Genomic DNA, 25,586 nt, shown 5'->3' with positions numbered 1-25,586 from the left:
ACAGATGCTGGATGGCTAAGCGTACCGTGGCCAAGGCAATCGCTGAGGCAAAAACTTGCCAAATTTGGTGAGGCTATTGAAGAAGACTGTTGGTCGGCTCTGAAAAGATTCTGACAACTGTCCAGTGCCTCAGGGCTGGTAAGCGGCAACTCGCTCACACCGTTAACTGGGGCTATTGTTGGGCAGTGGAAGGAATGGTGGTGGTGGAAGGAAACAGTGATGAAATTACATACTACTTGTATAATCTTAACAAATGGCACTAAGTAAATTTGAACTTTTGCTGAATAGAAGGCAATAATTTTTTATTTAATTTTTTTCATACATAGATACCATGTTTAAACATGTCATCATTATGCTTCAGTGACATTTATTATTAGGAAAAGTTTAGCTGTATATATTGCTACAATGAACTAGATGGCAAATAGCCAACTAATTGAAAAAGTAATCGACTGATTAATGGATTGCAAAAACAATCAAATGCTGCAGCCCTTGTGCCTTTCGGAAAGCTCCTTTGTCTGTGCCTTCATACACCTCATCAAACATGTCCTTGATTTGGACTGAACTATGCACTGAATGACACTTTAGTCTCATCACATTGATTGGAATATTGAATAGATGGACTTTAGTTTGGCCATGAAATTAACTTCTAATTGTTTAATCCTCAAGGTTCACTGTTGTTTTGCACTTCACAGATACACACATGGACAAAATTGTTGGTACTTTTATTTCAAAGAATAAAAAATTCAGTGTTCACTGAAATAACTTGAAACTGATAAAAATAATAAATGTGGTTCATTTAAAAATAATAAAAAAGGTTAATGGGCTGTGTGGGCACTAAAATACGCTGCAAATTACCTACTATAATTCTCGTAATACAGAGGTCCACTGATAATAGTAATCCAGTGCAAAGTGACATCTCTGTCATTAAGGAGTTTGTTTTTTCAAGACTTTTGTTTAATTTGCGACTTGCGACTTGCGACTTTCTGCCTCTTGTCACTTCTGAATTATGAATAATGTCCTATAATTCAAAGTTTGGAGAGAGGATGAGCACATAGTTGAGATGTCACTAAACTATTCATACATTTAGACGGAGGAAATCATTAAAAACAACAATTATGTGAAAAAGGTACAAACATAAATCAAGTTTTAAGTAAATAACTAACTACTAATACTAATAACTACAGCTGGTGACAAAACCAAAGTTAATGAAAGATTAAAGTGGTGTCTGTTGAATATTTACTGTTGCCCAAACAAAAACAGAATTACTAAGAATGAGTAATGCAGAGAGAAATAAGTATAACCAGATGTATTGTCCAGAGGATAACTGTGTGCTTTGATTGTGGAGGAAACAATCTGACTGCTGAAAGGATCTCTGGAAGTTGAGCTCTTGGCTCAACAAGCTAACTGATGGATAAATGCTTAATTAAGTCAACCCTTATTATCAGCATCTGCTGTGTAGCTCATTTGTTAGTACAGAGCCACTCCTGTTCTGTGATGTTGATAGACTTCTCACATGGATTGCTTGCTTTAGGTCCTTACAAAAAAATTCTATGGGATTAGGGTCAGAACTTTAACTTTGCTATTTCAAAAAATCAATATTCTTAACCATTATTTTATAGAACGATTTGTATTCTTGAGATCATTATCTTACAGCATGGCCCGATTTATCATGGATCATTAGCTTGTCATTGTATGAAGAAAATAACAAAAAACAAAAAACTGCCAGCTTTCATTTACTGAAATGTGGCTTCATTGGCAGATGTAAAGCTGTTGGACTGCAGCAATAATCAACTGAGTGACATTCCTGCCAGCATATCAAAGCTGTTGGCTCTGGAACAGCTTTACCTTAGACACAACAATCTCCGCAGACTCCCACAGCTCCATGCACCCGCACTCAAGGTAACCATGGAAACTTACGAGATTCTCCTTATATTCACTAAATACAGTGTCTAATAGGCGGTGGATGTTATTTATACAGTAAATGTATTGTGTGTAAGTAAACCAAAATAAGTTTTATTACCTGTCAGTGATTTTACCTGAAATGTAATGCCATGTTATGTTTGTTTATGTCTGTCTAGGAGTTGTATGTTGGGAACAACCAAATTGAGCAGCTGGAGGCAAAACAGCTGGCCAGCCTACCATCCATAATTCTCCTTGAACTCAGAGACAACAAGATTAAAGTCCTCCCTGAAGAGATTACTTTACTGAGCATGCTTACACGCCTCGACCTCAGCAACAATGACATTACCTCGTACGTATGCTACATCATGACACCGTGGCCACATATTGCAGTTAATAGCCTATGAGCATGAGCAATCAATACATTGAAATATTGAGCCAGTAGTATTCTCAACTTGTCAGTGCACAATTCCATCCTTAACTTCTCACCGGTATAGCATCCACTTTTAGCCTGGAAAACATACAAAAGTTCTGATGACTTGTTGTGGAGGAATTTCATTCCAGAATGTGTTATGCTGAACTGTAAAACATATTGATAGCAAAATAACTTATAATAATGGCATTTGTCGTTCCGCATGCACCACAGAATTTGTTGCTCTGATTTGTTGTAGGACTATCCATTTATTGTTTTTCTTCAGTATTAATTGAAACATGGCCCATATTAAAATCCAAATCTGTTACTAGACTCAATTCTCATAAGAATTGAGCCTTCAATAAAGTCTCCATCCATCCATCCATCCATCCATCCATCCATCCATCCATCGATCCATCCATCCATCCATCCATCCACACCCAGACCTGCAAACCTTGGCAAAATATTTGGAGTAGCACACTTTTGCACACAGTTACTTCCCCATTCACTAGCTAGGTATATTATTTCTTTTTTTTTTCTTTTTTCTTTTTTTTTTTTACCACCCTACCAGCGTATTTTGATGTCAAATTGAGTACCTGCTACTCAAAATGCGTACAGGTTGACAGGTCTGCACATCATGCTAATACAACCAAACATCCATCCATCCATCCATCCATCCATCCACACCATGCTAATCCAAGAGTCATTCAGAAGAAATGTTAGATAAATTTTGGATAATATTTACTAATTGATTGTGACATGAATTGGGATGTATTTCAGTATTCCAGTGTCTCTCAGTCTGCTACCCAATCTGAAGGTGTTGCAGCTGGAAGGAAACCCTTTGCGTGGATTCAGGAGAGACCTTCTCACGGTAGGTGACACACTGATAACACATGGAGAAGTTCCAAGCACCCCCTTAAAAATTGCAGCATGAAATTAATATGGACACACAGTTGAATACTAGATATGAACAGATATCATGGTCTGGTTTGGATCAGCCACCAGACAGGACAGGGAAGGACTGCAGAGGACAATCAGGTCTGCAGAGAGGATTATTGGTACTGACCTTCCCTCCATCCAGGATCTGTACCGGTCCAGGGTCAAAAAGAGGGCCAGTAAAATCTCCACTGACCCCTCACACCCCTCACACACTATCTATTCAGATTCCCTTCAGGCTGGCGTTACAGAGCACCGTATGCCAAAACCACCCGGCACAAAAACAGTTTCTTTTCCCGCACTGTTGCTCTGATGAACTCTGAGCAGTCACAGAGCATGTGAGCCTTCCCAGAATTCCAAAGTGTTCAGAAACACTTTGTCTGCCAATTTACGGAGAAATGCATCCAAACTTAACGGGAGGAATTTTCTCATGCAGCAGGACAATGACCCAAATCACACTGCCAACAAAACAAAAGACATCATCAGGGGAAAAAATTGGAAGGTTTTAGACTGGCCAAGTCAATCACATGACCTTAACCCAATTGAGCATGCATTTCACCTTCTGAAGAGGTAACTGAAGGGAGAAACCCCCCCGAAACAAACAAGAACTGAAAGAAGCTGCGGTAAAAGCCTGGAGTAGTATCACAAATGAAGAATGCAACAGTTAGGTGATGTCGATGGGTTGCAGGCTTGAGGTGCATCGTGGTGTGATCAGTCTGGTGCTGAAAGAACTCCTGTGTCTGGCCAGCACGCCATGGAGTGGGGGTCGCCTCATTGTCCAGGATGGCTTTCAACTTGTGAAGCATTCTCCTATCTGACACCACTGTCAGAGGGTCCAGCTTCACTCCCACAACGTCACTGGCCTTGTGTATCAGTCTGTTCAACCTGTTGGTGTCCACTACCCTCAGCCTGCTGCCCCAGCACGCAACAGCATAGAAGATGGCACTGGCCACCACAGACTCATAGAATATCCTGAGCATAGTCCTACAGATGTTAAAAGACCTCAACCACCTCAGAAAATAGAGGCGACTCTGGCCCTTTCTGTACAGGGGGCCTGTGTTCTTTCCCCAGTCCAGTCTATTATCAATGTGAACCCCCAGATACTTATAATCCTCCACAATGTCCACATTGACCCCCTGGATGGAAACAGGGGTCACCGGCACCTTGGTCCCCCTCAGGTCCACCACCAATTCCTTCGTCTTTGTCACATTGAGCTGTAGATAGTTCTCCTCACACCATGTGACAAAGTTGTCCACAACAGCCATGTACTCCACCTCGTCACCCTTGCTGATGCATCCAACCACTGCAGAGTCATCAGAAAACTTCTGGAGATGACAGGTCTCCGTGCAGCGGTTGAAGTCTGTGGTATAGAGGCCAATACCGATCCAATACCGATCCGTTTGTTTTTGGCCCTTTAAAAGTTGTTAATAATACGTGGATGTAATTTGCTTGATACTGACATCTAAAAACATCACAGTACAACAGCTATTCTGGTCCCCAAAAGAAAGAAGGAAAATGTGTGACCACAGCCTAAGTTATGGTGTGACTTTATTAAAACTTAAAGCCCACATAGCTTTTAACAGCATTTGTAAACACCGCACCAGCTACACCATTCTAATGTTTGAAATAAAATAAAAGTGCAACTTGGTACACATATTTGAATTAAATTGAATAATTTCAGTGTATAAACAGAAAAGTCACATTATACCCCTGCAATAAATAATTTTATGAATTAACATAAAATAATAGCATCTCCACTAGAATAATGTAGATAGAAGTTACACATGGCTTCTTAAGATACACAATCAAAACAAAAACACTTCGGCTATACACCTGAGGTCTGTATCACGAAGCAGGATTATAGGCTTAGCGAGGTAATTTCAGGGTTAACCCTGGGTTTCCAGTATTACAAAGCTGGATTCATTCTTATCGAGGTAAATTACCATGGTAACTTACTCTGAACTGCAAACCTGCTTCGGGTCAGGGTAACCTTTAGGGTTTATCTGAATCCAATAAAAGGCTCCACCCACTGGCCAATCAGCTGTTCGGGAAAGAATGACATGCCCTTTCATTGAAGACCCGATTGAGAATGGAGCCCAAATCATGAGTGTTACGGCGTGAACGCATCTTCCATGAGATAACCACACAAAAAGAGTATATTTTAGCCATTTGTCCCTGCTAAGCTCAAACACACTTCATTCAGGCCAACAACTTGATGTATTGATATGATGCAAGTGGGGCATCAGCTTCCAGCTTTATTGTAGCCCATGTAACATTATGGAATTAAGAAATCCAACTCCCCAGATGAAATGATGTTTTTGTGCTTGGTTTGTCCCACGTTCTTTTTACTCCAGAGGGGTTACATCTGGAGGAATGAGATGAATTGTAATACATGCGATTCATCTATGCAGCACAGTGATTGGTGCAAGATCTCAAGATATTGAGTGAGTTTTACATATTTCATATTTGATGAGAATCAGTCTCCTTGTAGGAGTTGTATGCTGTCCTTTTTTCTGGTGGATCAGCGCTTATTGAATTCAATTCAATTTTATTCATATAGCACCAATAACAATACAAATAGTCTCAAGATGCTTCCCAAAAACCAGCCTGCAACCTCCAAAGCAAGCCTGAGGGTGACGGTGGCAAGGAAAAACTCTCTTTTAACAGGAAGAAACCTTGAGCAGAACCCAGCTCATATGGAGGGACCCATCTGCCGAAGGCCAACCGGGTAGAAACAGAGAAGATAGAGAGAAAAGAAGAACAGGGGAAACAAGATGAACAACCTTCTGTCATAGATCCATACATCAAGCTGAAGGAAACACATAGGATCTAGTAATATAACACATAGCTGATGATCTTATATGACAGTTTGTGAGTATAACAGGAATCATGGGCAGGTTCGTGAATTGTTCATCTAGGTAGGAGTGGACAACTGGATGCACAATATCCAGGTCTTAGAGTGGCCCTCTTAGTCCCCAGCCATGAGCCCCATTGAAAATCTGTGGTGGATTATCAAAAGGTCCGTTTCAAAGTGCAAACCAAAGACTTTAGAAGAATTAAAAGCACTAGTTCAAGAAGAATGAAACAAGATTACCCCTCAACAGTGTGAAACATTCATCAGGAACATGCCAGCCAGGATTATAGCTCTACTGCGTGCTGATTGCGGGAGTACTTAATGTTAATTTGATGATGTGATGGTTTATTTTTTGTTCAGTTTTGAATACATTCTCTGTTATTTGTTGACTGTGATACTGACAGTGTTGAGAACTGGCATATTTAAACTGTCAAGAATTTAGTTTTGTTAGATTTCTTATAATCAATTAACAAAATAAATATAATTTGTATTTGTTTGAGTCTCGTCTAATCCAACCACAAGATTTCATGATGATATTTGAGATTACGTAAAATTTTAAGGGTGTCCAAAAACCTTTTTCCACCCCTGTAAGAGAAAGGGACTTATTGATACCATGTGTAAACATGTCCCTAGTAACGTGTTCAATGTAAAACTGTCAAATTATTTTTTAACTTAATCCAATATTCTTTGGTACAAAAGGTACATAAACTGCTGACTCATATCTCTCTCTGCATCACAGAAAGGAACAAATGAACTTCTGAAATATTTAAGAGGAAGAATTCAAGGTAAAGTTCAAATTGGTGCAGAAAGGAACTGCACCCAAAAGGTCTGAGATAATATCATCAAAAACCTGTATACTGTAGTAGTAGATTATACTTGTTTTGTGCTTTGCAGGACAGGAGGTACTGGTGTCCACATTGGGGGGGGGGGGGGGGGGTATACATTTTTTTTTCCACAATGTGGACACCGGTACCTCCTGTCCTGGAAAGCACAAAACATCAAGTGCATCATCAGTGCAATTAATGTGTGTTGCCATCCCAGTCTTAAAGGCATAAGAGACCAGTAGGATATTCTACTTGGCCATGACCTACTCACCATTTTTACCATTATTAATGTTTCACTCCACAAAATACAAGTAAAACTTTGTGCATAATTGTACGTATTTAATTTGATTTATTTTTATTATTATATTATTTAGAGGGACCTGAGAGAGCAGATGGAGGACGGTCGGCTATGACGTTACCAAGTCAGTCTATGATCAATGTACATAACATTAAAGCTTTCAAGGAACTGGTTTACAGGTTAGTGATACACACTTTGTTGTTCATGACAATATCATGTGATACACACCTTGTTGTTGTGTTTGTATGAACACATAGTTAAACATTTGTTGCCCGTCTGGATATCAAGAACTATTTTTTTCTTTTCTTTTGGGAAAATGAATTTGTAATGACTAGGCTGACATGTTTAGATGCATCAATAACTATTCATCAGAACTCATGTCAAGGACTTGGGAAAGAAATCTGTGATTGTGAAATCTAGATAAATGCTATTGAGAAGCCAATGATGCGTCACGAATCAGAATTTGTGAGTTACAAATTTAGCCTTAATGAGTTGACAAATGTGGGTCTGGTATGCATTTAGCCATTCCATGCATGCAACTCCTGCTCAGCTGAGGGTTTTTACTGTTTCATACAGTTTTATGTTTGGTGATCTCATAGTTGCCATGTTGGAAACAAACCTACAGTAACAATTATATCAATTAAAAAGTGTATATATATATATACACACACTTTTTAACAATTGTTTCAAATGAATACATATGAACTCTTTACTGCATAAAATTGAGGTTCACGTCACAGAATTTTACAATTTTAACAAAATGTTGCTTACTGCTTAATAATTCTATGTAACTCTAGAGTCACTCAAGTTTACACATTTGAACTCACTTCTGCAAATTTGTGTGTTTGTGTTTAGTGAGAAGCAGGCTGTTAGTATTCAAGATGAGGTGTATGATGCTGCAGTAGGCCATGATATTGTCACTGTTAACTTCAGCAAGAACCAACTGACATGTGTACCTCCAAGGTAAATCAATCATTCAAATGAAAGTAACTCACACGTAATGTTATTACTGTGTGACAGAGCTTAAGCATTGTATCAAAACAAAAGATAATTGCTAGACTTACACTGTTTTCTGTCTACAGGCTTGTGGAGTTCCACCGCTCGATAACGGATATCAATCTAAGTTTCAACAAACTGCAGTCCTGCTCCCCTGACATCTGCAAGTTACTGCAGTTGACACACATTGATCTCAGGTACAAGAGCATTCGGCTCCTCCATCAATCTACCTCTTATATTATTGTTAATTAAATTTTATTTTAAAAGTCAAAAAGTGTCCAGCAGTGCCATCAGCTCAGAACTGGTAGAAACCAGTGGGATCGAGTTACACCCATCTACTGTCTCGCCAGAAGTGGTCTCCATGGAAGAGTTGCAACCAAAAATGCATACCTCTGACATGGAAACAAGGCCAAGCAACTCAATAATGCACGAAAACATAGGAACTAGGGTGCAGAAAAATGGCAGCAGGTGCTCTGGACTTATGAGTCAAAATTTGAAACATATTTAAAACTATTATTCTCTCACTAGGTGCAGAAAAGGCATTCAACAAGGTAAACTGGACATATCTCAGAAACCCTTTGGGGAAAAAAATGGCTTTGGTTAGTCATACAAATAAAGAGCATTGGTGATTACTAACAATCTAACTTCACCAAACTTAACACTGCATAGTAGCACAAGCTGACAACAACATGACTTGAACCCAATGGATGACATTAGCACTTTCAGTTGTATACTTCAAAACTGTAATAAAAATAATGATTTTACCAAGAATCAACTATCTATTCACAATGATCCCAACCCAACCTACAGCAAAAAACAGGGTAAACTGTGGTTTAACTCACTGGACAGATCAACAACATCATTCTATTAGAAAAACACAAAACCCATAATGCAACTTACCACACTACAGCAATCCAGGCATCAAAGAGGCCTAGAAGCACAAAAAAGTTCCATTATTACTTTTTAGAAAATCAGTTAAATGGATGTCAAGGCAAAGCCATCACAGATCTACATTCATTAGGGACACAATCAAACATCACAACTGCTTTAAAAACATTGCTATTGCCACAACTATGACAGCCAAAGTCATAGTCTCATATGGAAAGTCAATAAAACAAAACACACCACAATCTCACCCACCAATCAAACACCAATATGGAACCCAGACTTCAGAGCAAAATATCATTCCTAGGCACTAAATGGAAAGACAAAGGAATCACAAACTTACAACACATATTTGGTTGTAACATCCTGCTATCATTTCAACAACTCACTGGCATATATAGCATTGAAAAACAAATTATTTTACAATACATTGAATTAAAAAACATTATCAACATTTAGACCAACCACCACTATTGGACAATATCAATAAAATTCCAAAAACAAACAAACGACACTCAAAACTGTATATGACAATAAGTAAATGAGAAAATGACCTCAACATCAACACAAATTCTTATTATTATATCCTTCATTTAACCAGGTAAAAAACTCATTGAGATTAAAACCTCTTTTTGAAGGGTGGCCCGACCAAGACAGCAGCACAGAAATCAGAACAGTTTCAGAAAAACACAAATAAAATATGGACACAAACTACAGAAAAAAAGAGTGGGATTATATGATTACACAGTGCAGACACAAAAAAAAAAACGTATTTCCCTATCTTTTATAATGATCTTGAATTCCCCCAGAGATATAAGATGTGTCAGTTTCAAATCCTTCTGCACATCATTGCAGGTGGACGGGGCAGAAATTTTAAAAGCTTTTTTGCCCAGATCAGTTCTGAATCTCGGGACCTGTATCTGTATGATGTCCTGAAAATGCAGGCTATGTTGCCTGAGATTTTGAAGACACAAATATGTAGGCAAAAGTCCAAGAATAGATTTTATAAATTAAAGTCAGCCAGTGAGATGACGAGCATACAAAGATGGACAATGTGTGAGTGCATATAAGGAGTAGTGATGTACATGATAGCTGCACCCAGTTATAAAAGACAAAGCACAGTGGTAAACAGGATCCAGTTTCCTTAAATACAGATCCGGAGCATTCACGAAAAGTTGGTCTCCATAGTCCAACAAGTGTAAAAATTTGTAGTGATCAAATGTTTTCTGACTTGCCATGAAAAACGCGATTCCTAAAAAAGAAGCCCAATTTCAGTTTCAGCTTAGAAACAAGTTTATTGATGTGCAATTTAAAGGACAGATTGTCATCAATCAGAATGCCAAGATATTTAAAAGATGTGACTAATTCTGTTTCAACCCCATGAACAGTGGACAACATAAGAGGGTGAGATGAAAGTTGCTTGCCATTTGAAAGTTGTTTAAGTTGTTCACCTAACTTTTCTAAAACTTTGGCAAGAACACACAATTTAGATATCTTCCCATAGTTGTTAACTATGGACCACTTTTCAGTAGAGGGAGAACATAATTCAAATCAAGTCAATTTTATTGTCAATTCTGACATGTGCAACACAATATAGGATTGAAAATACCTTCCTGAAAGGCCTACAATGCAGCAGCTCAACAAAAAATGTAAACAAAATGTGCAAACATTGAGAATATCAAATATAAAAAATATATCCTATATGTACAAAGTAGACTAAAGAGAACATGATATAGCGTATGACAATATACATAAAGTGGGGTCCGTAGTTAGTGTGCTGTTGGTCCAGGCCCGCAGACTCCTCTCTCATGGCAAACTGAGGAAGCTGTGTGATAGGTGGGTGCCATCACCTGCAATGCAGGGGGCTTTGCGTGTAAGCTTGGTGTTATAAATGTCCTGGAGGGATGGGAGAGAGGGTGGCAGGATGTGGTATAGGCTCCGTACTAAAAAGTGATGCATCTAGTCAGGATGCTCTCGATGGTGCCTCTGTAGAAGGTGCACATAATGGGGGCTGGGGCTCTGGTTTTCTTCAGTTTGTGGAGTGAATCCAACAGTCCCGGGCTGGGCCATGTACCACCAAGTCGATTCCAGACAAACGTCAAGCTTCAAACAGTCCATAGGCAAGACCAGGCCTCAAACAGGCCCGGAGCAATTAGTGCTAAAGTGTCCAAAAAGCAAGCTCCACAAATCTCAGATAGGGTATATGAAGAACTTGAAAACATCCCATATTCAGCTCCAATTTTTATAAAATTACATATGATGACTTACAACATTAAAAATTCAGACCTCACAAAGCGTTAGGTTGGCTGCCATCTTCGGTTGGTAGTCTGTTTTATTGACTTTACTTGAATTCTGGAATAACATTTGCAATAACATCTGTAATATGTCCAGGGACACCAACATAAGATTATTACAATATAGATCAACCACACAACACACATTACACAGCTCAAAATGTACTTAATGGGATTAGCTACCACAGACATATGCACTCACTGTACACTGTACAGCAAATGATTACCTCCATTCATTCTGGACTTGCCCACCAAAACACCATTTCTGAAAAGAAGTAACCACCACATTATCTCAGTTTACTGGCGGCAAGAAACCACTTTCTCCATCTGTATGCACACTTGGAAATCTGGACACACTCAAAACTAATCATATTACCCCTACTTGTAGACCTAATTATCGCCAACTACTCAACTGGCAAAACAAGAAAGAGGTTAACACCACACAATGGCTGGATTTATTATCACAAAAGATATCACTTCACAAACAGTCAGCTTTACAAACAAATCACCCTCGCACAGTTCGTGCTTTTCATGGGGTTAATTCATATGTGCTGCCAACTACTGGCCAGAAATAATTACTGCAGCCAGACTCGGCAGATTTACACTGCAGTCAAGTGCACACAGGGAAGGAAGTCTTGAGTTTGTTGCTGTTGAGTTTTGTTACACTTCTGCCATGGAAACTATTTGTCTGCAAGTAATACAGCAAGATTATCGTGGTACACTTAATTTTGTGAGGAAATATCATATTGTATGTTATCAGTTTGAGTAAACATGTGCGCTGCTAGCTGACACTTGAAGCAGCATCTGTTGTTCGTTCAGTCTAACTCGTACTTAATTGTAATTCAGTGGTGTGGCTGGTGCCTATGCTAAAACGTTTGAATCATATTGTAAATGTATGTATGTTTGTTTATGTTATTTACTATCCTCTGCACATTCTTTAATGTGTCAGATTTACAAAAAACAGAATGCAAAGAAGATGAAACGAAAAAAAAGCACGAGAATAATCAAACCTTATATGGTTTTTGGATTTCCATGTTCGCACGAAGACAAACACAGTGAGGTAGCACAGTGAAAAGTTACACAAATGTACCAGTTAAATTTGGCATTCAATTTTACAGTCCACCTTCAAGGATTTAACATTTGCAATGACTTAGTTGCAGATCCCGTTTAAACTCTGAGGAGTGTTAATGGTGTGTTCATGTCCCGCCTATTTTCTTTCAGGAATAACCAGCTGGGCGATTTACCATCTGAAATGATGAACCTCACTAAACTGTCCACTATAATCCTCAGTTTCAACAGGTAAAGTACCATTTCAAGGCAGTTTCTCGTTCTCACATTTTCATTTGTTTCTGTAGCAGGGCACACGTTATTCCCACACGTTAGCTATTGCAGTTTCATTTTATTTAAAACAAAGAGGCTGGATGTTGAGAGAGAACGAGCACACTTTGGCACAATTAGTTCAGGAAATGCAGGCTTGGACTTACACTTGATCGACAAGGAAAACTACTTGGTCGCAGTAGCCAAGTTAACAAAAATTACAAATAATGAAAAAACTAAAATCTAGAAAAGATTGCATATGTACAAGGAATTAAGGTAAATATACACCATGTACATAGGAAGAAGAAATGATAAAGGTTCTAAATAGATCTGGATGGAGATGCATTGACCTGAGTAAGAACAAGAAGTTGTGCTGCCCTCCGGATTCTGTATACTGGCAATTATGCCTCCTCGTACCACAGCAGAGCTTGAGCTGTCCAGTTTGAGATTGGAACTATACCTCAATGAGAACCTCCTGGATGACGCAAAAATGGGATATGTGATTCTTCCAGGCTCTACACTGCAAAAATTAATAGTCTTAATATAAGAAATAAATACTTGGTTTGAGCAGATATGGACTAAGTGAAATGATTTGCCAGTGCAGTAAGATAATCACACTTGGTAAGATTTCGTAAAAAATAAATACATATTAGGCAAGTGAGAAATATCTTGAAATAAGTGGTGAAACACTCATTCCAAGTACTGTATGCAAGTCAAATAATCTCAAAACTAGCTTTTCAATTCTTATTTCACTTTTTGTTTCTTACTCAAATTGAGTGAAAAAACCTAAATCCAGACCAACTTAACAAGGCGATTCAAGAGTTATGATTAGCTTTTATCTTAATCAACACATTTAAAATCATACACAGAGAATATTGTTAACAACATTTATTTGAAGTGCAATAATAATCATCATAATTAATCTCAATTCAAGTGCATTTAACTTACTGTAAGCACTACAATAGTGAAACTGTTCTAGATTTAAGACACCACCTACTTGAATGAAAACAAGTCTTGCATTTAACAAACAAATATTTTATTTTCTCTGCATAAAAAAGAATATGCCTTTTTAGCTCTGAAATGCAGGAGTAAACAGTTCTTACAATCCAGTGCATTTAGTCAGTTACACTGAGACTTCACAGCATTAAGTGTATGGCTGGAACACCAGTCATGTTTTGGCTCACAGTGAGCTCTCTTCGCTTTTCATCGCAAGAAGTTCTCTGGGCCTGGGAAAGGGTGCCGCAGGTCTTCTTGAGACAGAGTGCTGATCATTTCTTCACTTATGTTTGCAGCTGTGACATAATGTAAGACACACATTGCAAGATGAATTAGTGCCATGGAACAAACTGTATGAAACAGCTAGATAAAGAAAGGATATACCTCAGTGGACTATGCATCACCATACCAGAGTAGTGAATTAAACATTGTAATCAGTTGTAATTCTCTTAATTCTGAAGCGATTTTAATTCAAATACACAGAGTGTATATGGCAATCTACAATTTTGAAGAAACTCATAAAACCATAAATTCTAAATAATTTACATTTTAAGTTGTAGCTATTCAGAAGGTTAATGTTTTAGTATAGAATTGAGTAGATCCACCCCAGTAACTGGATTTAATTGAAACAAGTAACTATTATCAAGCTCAATTTATCCAATTAACAATAAAAACAATTTCATTAAAATCAGAATTCAGTTATGGCGAAAAAATTAAACAATAACTATGTTAAAAATGTATATTTGACTACATTACCTCTTAAAGTTGACACCGTAGCGTCATCAAGTTCGTCCATGCTGTTAGCTCAGGTAGCGTTAGCTCGTGCTCGGCTGCAACAGTGTGCACAATAAATACACATTTAAACATGGATAATATTTACAACGTATGTGACTAAAAAACACGAGATATTCGATACACCTTAACCCGCAATGAAATACGATTTCAAACGTCTCAGACGAGGTAGCTTTATTACGCACCTGTAACGTTCCCTCCAGAGAGCCGTACTATTGTTATTCTTCTTTGTATTCGCTACTGCGCATGTCCATCTTTCAACCGACACGATAAAAAAGTAAGACGTCTCACTTCTTAAAAAAACAGGTGAATGTATTATGCTCACTTATATTCTGAATAAAAACACGTTGTTTTTCAGAGATGGAAATAGCAATGGAGTGTGCCATCTCTCATTTTCGTTTAATCTTTAATGAGGGCTGCGCAGTAAGGTAAAATTGCCGAACCATAGACTGCTACCATTTCCAACAGGGATTTGTGGCAGAAATTAATTTTATGTAACTGAACATTAAAAGATCCTAGATTTGTGTATCATTGTATTTTATTCCATTTTGTTGGCATTTTATTTTGATTGAAGGAACGCTTGAACATTCTGGAAATCCCTAGTCTTGTGATCACCATGAGGCAAACAGCAGAGACTCCAGAAAGTCACTATCTGATCAGAAACCAAACCCGTTAACACCTGAGGTGTTAAATACAGGATCAGAGTTTAGAGTAAGAAGTTAATATTAAAAATTTACAACTAGAGGTTTGATTTAGTGACATTTCCTTTTTGCACTCTTTTTTGACAACAACTAATTATCGACTGAGAGTTAATTATAATGGATTAACTCTACCCAGAGTATAATTAACTCTACTAGTGTATGTCTAGTTTAACACCAAGAATTAAACTCTTCGAAATTTGCTGTGTAAGATCTCGTGATGGGCAAACCAAACCAAAGGTTAGCGGTTCAAAAGAATTATCAGAAGAGTTGTCCAAGAGCCAAGGACCACTTGTGGAGAGCTTCACAAAGACCTGGAATTACCAGATACAATTGTTTCAAAGAAAACAATAAGCAATTGTTGTACCAAATAGGAGACCTTTGTCAAAGAAAGCCCCTGGCGGTTGTTCAATCAGCCTGGTGGAGTCTTCTCTTTGGAGTCTCGAAGAAATCATCAGGAGTTAGCATTTAGAGCTTCAGAGTGATTTTTATTGCCAACAACAAAGGAGAGCAACATTACAGTGTACACAAAGTACACCACAATCTTACTATGAAGTGTAAGGGCCTTTGTTCTTGTCTTTTATACTTTTGGCACTTCACAGGTCACACCTTCCGTCCATCCCCCACATTTTTGGCACACCCTTATACCACCCTGTCATATTAACCAATTACACCATTAGTATTTGTCATCGGCACAGTTGCTGGGGCTTGTGACCTTGCAAGCCTGGTGATCTCATTTGGTGATCTCATCTTTTGTGCCACCTGCCCAGGCTTTGTGGCTTTGAGAGCCTAGTGCTCATTCTTTTGCACCACTGGGACTTTTCCAACTACCTTTTATTTTTTGAAGGTTCATGCTGTAACTCACATTACACCAATAGCTTCAGAATTCCCATAGGTTCCCAATTTTGTAAAGTCATTTTTGCCCATTTTACGCCCTTATTTTCTAACACTCGTGCCCTTTGTGAAGTGTAGTAGATATACTTTTGATTCCAGTGCTCTCCCTCTCTGTTCCAGTAGCATATGCCTGGTGAAGGCATATGCTGCTGATTAAAATCAAACGAATGACATTATAATCAGACATATCATTGTAATTATTCAAATATAATCAAACTAATGACATTAGATCAGACATTGTAATCAGTATAACAGTATAAGATTGATTGATTGATTGATTGATTCATTCATTCATTTATTCATTCATTCATTCATTCATCCCCGAAGAGAAATTAGGTTGTCACAGCAGTCCGGTATTTGGGTACAATAAAATACAATAGAATGAAAAACTGAGGTATAAAAAAACACAGAATAGGACAAGGACACAAGATAAAACACAAGATACATAGGTGGATAAGGTGCAGTGGCAGGATGAGGGCAGTAGTCCTGATGATATGATGGTAGTGTTATTGTAAATAAACAGTATATAGTAGTAGTATAGTATGTAATATAACAATAGTATAGTGTTCTGTTGCAGAGTGTAGCAACTCTGGTTAAACACCAAGCTAAACCTTTGCCAATGAACACAGGAGTCTGGGTAGAGTTGACTTTTTACTCTCTCGCTTCATTTGACAAGTGGTGAAAACTGTATTTAAAAGAAATACAAAAAATAGAAAATTATCTATATATACGTGAATATTGCCTCATGAAACAACTCAAAATATTAATTTACATCGCTGTATGTACCTCGAGCAACATAAATTATCGTAAGAAGAATGCTCCTTTAACATGTACAAAATGATGTTTCTAAATTACAAATGAAATGTAAGTTTTTAACAATTACCACTATTTATGCTTCTTAACATTTTTATCATGAAATATATGCACTTACGGCGTTGCCTGAACAATGTTTCCAAGTGGAAGATTTAGGAATATGGATAGGCCTCAGAGCCTGAACAGCATGTCAGTTTTCCCTCTCAGAGCAACCAGGAAGAGAACGTAAACAAGGAAGTGATGTTGCTAGCATGTCTGCCTTCAAAATAAAAGCTTCTCAAACTATTTTAACGTTTTTACTATATTTATAACTGAAACATATATAAATTTATACTTTTAAAGCAAACAATAAAGATTATTGACATAAATGCCTTAGAGGCATCACAAGTAGTATATAATATAATATAATATAATATAATATAATATAATATAATATAATATAATATAACAGTAGTATATAATATAATATAATATAATATAATATAATATAATATATAATAAATAGAGTATATGATGGTAATAAAAGTATGTACTAATAATGGCAGCAGCAATAATCAAACATGACATCATTGTCATCTGCTTGCGTATTTTTCATTTATCTTCTTCTTAGCACATCACAGGCTTTAAAATTATCCTACACAATGCACTCAACCGCCATAGCCTGTATGCATGCGCTCACCACGCAAGACTCCATTTCTGAGGAAAAAGCATGTTGACGCTTGTTTAAAGTTTGCTGCACAACATTTGGACAAGCCTGTAAAATACTGGGAGAACATAGTCTGGTCAGATGAGAGCAAAATTGAACTCTTTGGATGACAAATTGCACTGCACATCACCCCAAAAACACCATACCAACGGTGAAGTTTGCAGGTGGGAGCATCTTGATGTGGGACTGTTTTTCTGCATATGGTATTGGCAAACTTCATATAATTGAAGGGAGGATGAATGGAAAAATGTACCAAGACAAAAATCTGCTGCCATCTACCAGAATGATAAAGATGAAACGAGGGTGGACATATCAGCAAGACAATGATCCCAAACACAGAGCCAAGGAAACTCTGAACTGGCTTCAGAGAAAAAAAATAAAGCTGTTAGAATGGCCCGACCAATCACCTGACTTGAATCCAATTGAAAATCTATGGAAAGAACTAAAAATCAGAGTTCATAGGAGAGGCCTACGGAACCTTCAAGATTTAAAGACTGTTTGTGTGGAAGAATGGGCCAAAATCACACCTGAGCAATGCATGCGGCTAGTTTCTCCATACAGGAGGCATCTTGAAGCTTCATTGCCAACAAAGGCTTTTGTACAAAGTATTAAATATCAGTAAGCATGTTCAACACTTTTTCCCTGTGTCATTTTACATTATTACACATAACTTAATTGCTGAACATCTTTGTTTTGGTTTCTTTCTGTGTATGGATTACTTGGGTTCGTACCAACACCTAGTGAAAATTTCATGTCAATAGCACCTTTAGAAATATGTTTACTGTGAAAAATTGTGATGTGTTCAATACTTTTATCCACTGTAATATTACTAGGTGATTTGAATCTTGACTGGCTTGGCAATGCGTCTCATGGCCTAAAAGATCTATGTGTTGACCTAAACCTCACATGACTGATTTCTGCTCCAACAAGGCCTGATCCAGCTAACCTTGAGAAGTCCACCTTATTGGACCTAACTTATTTAACCAATAAGCCACATAATTTTAAAGGTACTGGGGTTCTCCCTCTAGATTTTAGTGACCACTAAATCTATGTGTGACCACACAAAATCAAAGCCTAATTTTATTGCTCAAAGAACTTTAACATTTTGTGGATCATGACTTTTTATATGACTTGTCTCTTAGTGATATCTTTTCTATAACTGCTATCCTGATCCTAACATAGCTTTAAATTATTTTATGAAAACTTTTAATTCTGTTGGTGATAAGGACACACCTTTTAAGAAATTGAGAGTCAAGAACAGGAGTAACCCCTGGTTCTCTATGAAGGTAGATTTGTTTCTTTATTGTTCAATCAAAAAATATTTCAAAGAATCAATCAATCAAAGAAAACATTTTCAATTAAAAAAAAAAAACTTCACTTTGATTAAAATAAACATTTTCAATCAAAGAAAAAAAGGGGTTTGAATCCAAATTATTATTATTATTATTTTTTTGATTGAAATCACTTTGACACAAATCGTTTTGACACAAAACGTCCGTGGTGGGCGGGTGCTTCCCCATTGGTCAGCCATGTTTGAGTGACAAGTGTCTACACCAATGACGTTTGAAATAGGAATCTCTTTCTAGAGCAAGCAAGCAGCCAGTTGCAATGTAGGTATGCCATGAGAATCCGTCTTCTATCCTTCCAACTTTCGAAATGTTTGATGAAATTAAATTAAATTCAGCCACACATCAAGCATCAGGTATACAATTCATAACAGATAAGTCATATTTATTTTTGAAGATACACTTGTAAACTTTATTTGGCTGAAGAGAGCTCCAGGTCCAGCGCTTCAGCAAGTGAACACTTGTGGAGTGGATATCGAGGTGGTGACAACCTATAAATATCTAAGTGTTCACCTGGATAAAAAGTTGGACTGGTCACTTAACACAGATGCACTTTACAAAAGGGGACAGAGTTGTCTCTCTCTCCTAAGAAAGCTGAGATCTTTAAACATCTATCATTCTATCAGTCTGTGGTGGTATTTTATGTTACAGTCTGCTGGGGAGGAAGTTTAGGAACAAAGCAGGCGAAGAGGCTGGATAAGCTTGTCAAGAAGGCTGGCTCTGTGATTGGAGTAAAGATGGACTCTCTGGGGGAAGTGGTGGAGAGATGCACAATGAGGATAAGGGGGGGGGGGGGGGAGGGGTCCATACTACTCTGTTTGTCCATTCTGGTCTTCGAATCGATCCATTCTCCTTTGCTCCATTGCTTCAATCATCCCAGACAGCTTTGTGGGGCTTTTGACAGCTGTCTCCTTGATGAACCTACCCGTTTACATTACTGAGCAGGCACCATTTTTTCTCCTTGCAAACCTCCGTCCACCCAGCATTTCATGGCGGATTGCTTTCTAAACATGGGTCCATACAAAGCAGGCTTCGCTAAACTACTGAAGATAAAGCATGGATCGGTACCAACTGTCTGTGACGCAACTACAAATGTGGCAGCTGTAAGTTCTTTCCTTTTGCTGCTTTATTGTGTAGGCCTATGTAGAGTGATAGCCTGTAAACATGTCCCTGAAACATTAGCACTGCAGCTAGCGGAGCTCAGTTACTGTTGCTAACATTTGGACCTGTGACACCTATATGAAATTGTTGAAAAAAATCTATAATATGGGACCTTTAAATTCTTATATGAACAAACTATGAAGTAATGGAGTGATGGCATAAACTTAGGGAGAAAAAGAAAATTAGTTTGGTACTGACTGCAGTCTTCTCAGTTTATAGTCTTTCAGGAGTCATTCATTAGGATTGTTTTAAAATAGAAAAAAAGAAAAAAGTCAGCAGTCGACAGTGATGCTGTCATTACAGCTATCATGCTAACTAGTCAGTCTGGCAATGGACTAATATGGTTGACAACGGGGTGCAGAGACCGTCAAAGAGAGGGCATTTCGGTTAGCATGGCTAGGTAGCACACTTGGTAGCACACTAGCAATAGGCTAAATAGTGAGATAGTCTGTGAAATAGCCTCATCCACCGATGACAATCTCTTCCTTCCTCCATCCTTTGATACAATGGTAAGCCTGGCAGGGAACAACAGAGCCTGTTTCAGGCCATGGTTGTAGAGATCAGGCATCACCTCTCAGAATCTGGAATACTGTTCCATTACCTTTGGAGTGTATTCATCCTCAGTATTAGTAGATTTCTTTCATTCCCCTTCATAGTCTGAGCCACATGGACAATCTTCGCCTTCTGCTATTAGTGTAATGGGAAGATAACGGGTCTTGGCCTTTGTCCCTGCCTTGGTCTGTTGGAAAGTGGCCAGTGAGTCCTGTCACACTCTGGTGGTGTGTTGAGGATGTCGGGCTGATGACCTCAATGAGAAACTTTGGAAAGAAAGCTGATGGATGGTGCCCTTCAATAGTTTCAGGTAGGCCGATGACTCTGATAGTGTTGTGCCATGAGACTCAAGGTCTGTGATTTCGGCTTGCAGCTTAGCGTTGCTGTCCGTTATCTCTAATGCTTACAAGCATTCATCCTGTAAGTAGGATGAAACTTGGTTCAAACTTGGTTTTCAGCATATGCCATGTCTCCTAAATACGAACTTAGCCTCAAGAGTCGATATTGCTGTTTTGAAGTCCACAGACGGTGCTTTACAGTGTTCTTGTAAAAGCCTTGCAATAGATGCCATGCTGACTTCATTGTTGACTTCCTCTGAGATGTCGGTCAATGTGAACTGCTCCTTCCTGTTTCAAGTGTTTTTTCCTGCTAAGTGTATTCCTTAGGGTCTTCCATATACAAAAAAGAAATTTTAAGAAGTGCTGCTCCACGCCCACGTGGAGGGCGTGTGAGGGTGAGGCTTATGTTTGTGATAGGAACATCTCGAGTTTGGGAGGAGCTGTGGAGTAGTAAGAAGCAGTGTCAGACTGAAGGCTTTACACGCCCCTGTGGCTTTGAGCAAACACACACCTAACCCCAAATTAGCACATTGCTGTTTAAATCAATATTTAATAATTCATGAAGATGGAAAATGAACGGTATCATACGAATCAGCATTTATGAATACATTATTTAAAGGTAAAAATAAATTAGGATTAAATAAATCATTGTAGACCTTGTCATCATTTTGGAGCTGCAGTGAATGGAGTTCATTATTAATTAGGACATTAGCCATGGCATAAGTTGAGTTTATTCCTCTTTCATCATATAAACACTGGGCTTGTTTAGACATAAATTATCTAGAACAGATGGATACAGGGTTTACAAAACCTTGGGTGACATATTACTATTACTACTTACTATAACTATTTTGCTGTTCTCTCCTGGGCTGCACAGTGATATTTCAGATAGGCCCATTCTCCCCTTGCTCTTGCAGCTCTCATCTCAGGTAGCAATTCCCTGTGTTTTTGGTGCACAGCATCTGTGAAGTCTTCATTTACATAAATGTTGGTACCTTTTAGATAGTTAGCTTTTGATAGGATTGCTCCTTTTGACCTCCTGCATTTCTCTAGACAAATCATCATAACGCTTACTGCTTGAGTCATTTATCATTTGTACAAAACGCTTGAAACTGTTCTCTTGTTGCGTAATAAGGCCTTTGCAGTAGGACCTCTACTGGTCCAAAAGCTCACAAACAACTCAGAGAGAAATTAGGTCTTCTTCACTTTTCTTAGGTGGCATTTTGTTGTATTATGAATAGATAAGGAAGCAGCCTAAAGAATCAGTAATAGATTCCAAGTTAATAGTGAGCCTTTTACTATAGCAGATTACCTGGGCCAGCTAGTAGCAGGGCGGTGGAAGACTGGCTACTGCTGCTGGAGCCCGGCCTAAGCTTGGCCTGGTGGAAATTGGCTGCTGGAGCCTGGCCTGGTGGTAGTTGGCTGCTGCTGGAACTCAGCCTGAACCTTGCGTGGTGGGGGCTGGCTGCTGCTGGAGCCTGAGCCTGGCCTGGTGGTAGTGGCTGCTGCTGGAGCTCAGCTTAAGCCTGGCCTGGTGGAAGCTGGCTGCTGTTGGGGCCTGAGCCTTGTCTGGTGGTAGTTGGCTGATGTTGGAACCCGGCCTGAGCCTGGCCTGGTGGAGGCTGGCTTCTGCTGGAGCCTGGCCTGTGCCTGGCCTGGTGGGAGCTGGCTACTGCTGAAGCATGGGCCTGACCTGGTGAAAGCTGGCGGCTGCTGGAGCTCGGCTTAAACCTGGTCAGGTCATTGTGGTGATAGTTGCATGTATTTTTATGTTATGTATTTACTTTACTTCTGAAATATGTAATGGGTCTTTGCAGATGAAGAAAAGAGAGGTGCGCTGTTGAGCCAGATTTCCTTTCCTAAAAGAAGAAAGATCATAGGACTTTCTGAGAAACTCTGAGAGTTACATTTTTTGTGGGATGTGAGTTAAAATTGGTTGAAGTGTTAAACTGTTTCCCTTCTTAAAGGGACATTTAAGGCCAGAACATTGTCCTTGATGGAGGCCTTGAATAAATTTGCAGGGTTGTAGGAAGCAGAACCAACAGCACTTACAGTGAATTAGAGAATCAGTTTATCCAATTAATGTCTTTTTGCTGATTTCAGGTTCAAATCCTTTCCCGAAGTTCTCTATAAGATCCTTTCGCTGGAGACTGTGTTGCTGGATAATAACCAGGTCTGTAGCATGGAGCCTAGGCTTTTGATTAAACTGGTTAATCTGTCAACGCTGGATCTGTCGAACAATGACCTGATGAACATCTCTCCTGAAGTGGGCCTGTGTACCAGTCTCAGGTATTATTGACCAAATAAACAAAAGTCTGCTCACTGTCTTGTATCATTTGCCATCACAAGCTTGTGTCTTCATCACATTAACATCTGTGTTAATCTTTTTTCCTCATCATTTACTGGTTCTCTGGATCATTGAGTTTCCTTTTGTCTTGTTTGTTTGTAATATATTGTTTTTTTATATCTTCTATATTCTTATATTTTTATTCTTTAGTCCACCCATACGTGCACTGCATGCACTGTCTGTAATGCTGAATGTCTCTGCTCCTGTTTACAATGAGAATTTCCCCACTGCGGGATGAATAAATGCATATCTTATCTTAATGAAGTCATCCAGAGACATTTCTGGGTGTGGTGAGTACAAACTCAAAACAAATTCTGTCTTTTAGATGTTGTAAATGCTTTATCAAATAAATGAAAATACGTGTCATTTGTACATGCCTGTGGGTTGCGAAAGTAAGTAGTTCTACTTCAGTTAAGAGATTTTGGTGTGTTGCCTCACATGAAATGTCTGTTTCAGGTCCTTCCACAATATTTCTGTTGGATTAAGGTCAGGACTTTGAATTGGCCATTCCAAAACACTGATTTTCTGCTTAGCCATGCTGTCATAGAACAACTTGTGTGTGAGGTTCGACTCATGGCAAGATGTCCTGATATTTTCTTATACAGTGGTCCATAAAGGGATGGCGTATGGGTCATCCCGACCCATATGTAGCAAAACATGTCCCACCAAAGACATTACCACCCTGGTATTTCATCGACGAATTGAGGTTCTGATGCTGGAGTAGAGTATTGCTTCGTCTCCAAAACATGAGCCTCTCATTTTATTTTTTGGCGTACCCACATAATGTTAAACAAACTGCAGGCTGGCAGAAATATTCTTTTTAGAGAGCAGTGTCTGTGTCCTTATATATCTGCCATGCACACCATAGTATTTTCAATGTGAGAGAGGCCTTAAGTTGCTTAGATGTTACCATGAGTTCCTTTGTGACCTCTCAGATTATTGTGTGTCTTGCTTCTGGAATGGAGTTGTTGGTTGACCACTACTGTCAGCAGTTGTCTTTATTCTCCTCCCTTTCTTCACAAACTGCCTGACTCTTGAGATATTTTTTAACCTTTTCCACCCTGGTGAGAAACAACAACTCTTGTTTGTCATCATACACTTACACAAACATGTGTTGTTTTTTTTGTTGTTTTTTTAAACAAAACATGGCACTGAAAGACACCCGAGTTTCATTTAAGTATTTGGAAACATCTGAACAGACTGACTCTTGCCTGACCTTTAACTTGTAATCTTACAGGTGCACTTATTTTTGCACATATGTATAATATTGGCTCAATTTTCATGAAAAACAAAATACCAAAGCATAATATTTCTGTTATATTTGGGTTGTCTTCATTTACTTTCAGGACTCTGTATCTGTTTTTAAGGTTTGAGCAAGAACTAGTGAAAGTTGGATTTAACAAATACAAATACTTGTTTCTGACTTATAGTCTGTGTTGTCCCTCAGGTGTCTTCGTTTGGAGGGGAATCCTTTTCGTACACCCAGAGCAGCGATTGTAGCAAAAGGAACAGATGCATTGTTAGAATATCTCCGCAGCCGCATACCTACATGACCTACTCTCATAATCAAGAAAAAATGTTTGGAATTGTAATTCCTCTTTTTATTAGTGTAAACATTTCAAAATATTTGCATTCCAATTTAACTGTAGGGAATTTTCACTTCTTCATCAAGTATACAGATATATATATACTGATCAGCCACAGCATTATACTCAGACACTCCATCTTGTGAATGCAATGATACTGAGATTTGTGTAAACAGTTTAGAAACATTGAAAAAAAATAAATAAATAAAATGTGAAAAGCCCAAAAACCTGGCCTTCAAATTCTCTAGATGCTGGGATGCACTGGAACAAACCTGATCCACAGAGGCCCCTCCTCTCAACCCATAGGACCCCCACTGACAACATTCTGTTGCCAAACATCCCAGGACACCCTTAGAAGGTCCATTCTCTGATGAGTCCGAATTGTTTTGGAGGCTTAAGGGAGGCCTACACAATGTCAGGCAGATGGTCGTAATGTTATGCCTGATCTATGAATATACAGTATACGGTATGTATATATAATAGCAAGAATATCTTGGGAATTAGTTTTTTTGTTCACTATTTTTTAATGAATTGTTCATTTTACTGTTTAAACAATAATGCAGTGACATTTTTAAAGATAAAAAAAAGGTAAAAAAGGTTTTTATGGGTTATTTTATACTGGGATAGCAACAGACAAATGTA

General features: G+C 38.5%; 1 protein-coding gene and 1 long non-coding RNA gene across 4 annotated transcripts in view; one reads left to right on the top strand and one right to left on the bottom strand.

Annotated features, from left to right (window-relative positions):
* Positions 1-25,227, top strand: part of lrrc40 (leucine rich repeat containing 40) — a 62,396-nt gene extending 37,169 nt beyond the window's left edge. The window contains exons 6-16 of one of the 3 annotated variants that reach the window (XR_007114296.1): positions 1,760-1,899; positions 2,079-2,251; positions 3,092-3,182; positions 6,841-6,886; positions 7,300-7,402; positions 8,079-8,186; positions 8,306-8,416; positions 12,620-12,697; positions 23,115-23,300; positions 23,509-23,648; positions 24,806-25,227. Coding sequence is in view for 2 of the 3 variants with exons in the window: in XM_047606684.1 (XP_047462640.1) it covers positions 1,760-1,899; positions 2,079-2,251; positions 3,092-3,182; positions 6,841-6,886; positions 7,300-7,402; positions 8,079-8,186; positions 8,306-8,416; positions 12,620-12,697; positions 23,115-23,300; positions 24,806-24,911 (1,142 nt within the window). In the remaining variant the exon portion in view is untranslated. Of the gene's footprint in view, positions 1-1,759; positions 1,900-2,078; positions 2,252-3,091; positions 3,183-6,840; positions 6,887-7,299; positions 7,403-8,078; positions 8,187-8,305; positions 8,417-12,619; positions 12,698-23,114; positions 23,301-23,508; positions 24,479-24,805 lie in introns of those variants that run through there. The other 2 variants (XM_047606684.1, XM_047606685.1) reach the window with 2 other exon arrangements.
* LOC125020975 lies at positions 13,730-17,289 on the bottom strand. The gene is made up of 3 exons (XR_007114297.1): positions 17,027-17,289; positions 14,468-14,541; positions 13,730-14,007 (listed from the first exon to the last, which is right to left on the bottom strand). It is a non-coding gene; the product is annotated as an uncharacterized LOC125020975 (long non-coding RNA).
* Positions 25,228-25,586: the final 359 nt, after the last annotated feature.

This window comes from Mugil cephalus, chromosome 15 (assembly GCF_022458985.1).
Source record: "Mugil cephalus isolate CIBA_MC_2020 chromosome 15, CIBA_Mcephalus_1.1, whole genome shotgun sequence".
In the NCBI taxonomy this organism is placed as follows: Eukaryota; Metazoa; Chordata; class Actinopteri; order Mugiliformes; family Mugilidae; genus Mugil; species Mugil cephalus.
This window is presented reverse-complemented; position numbering and strand designations above follow the sequence as displayed.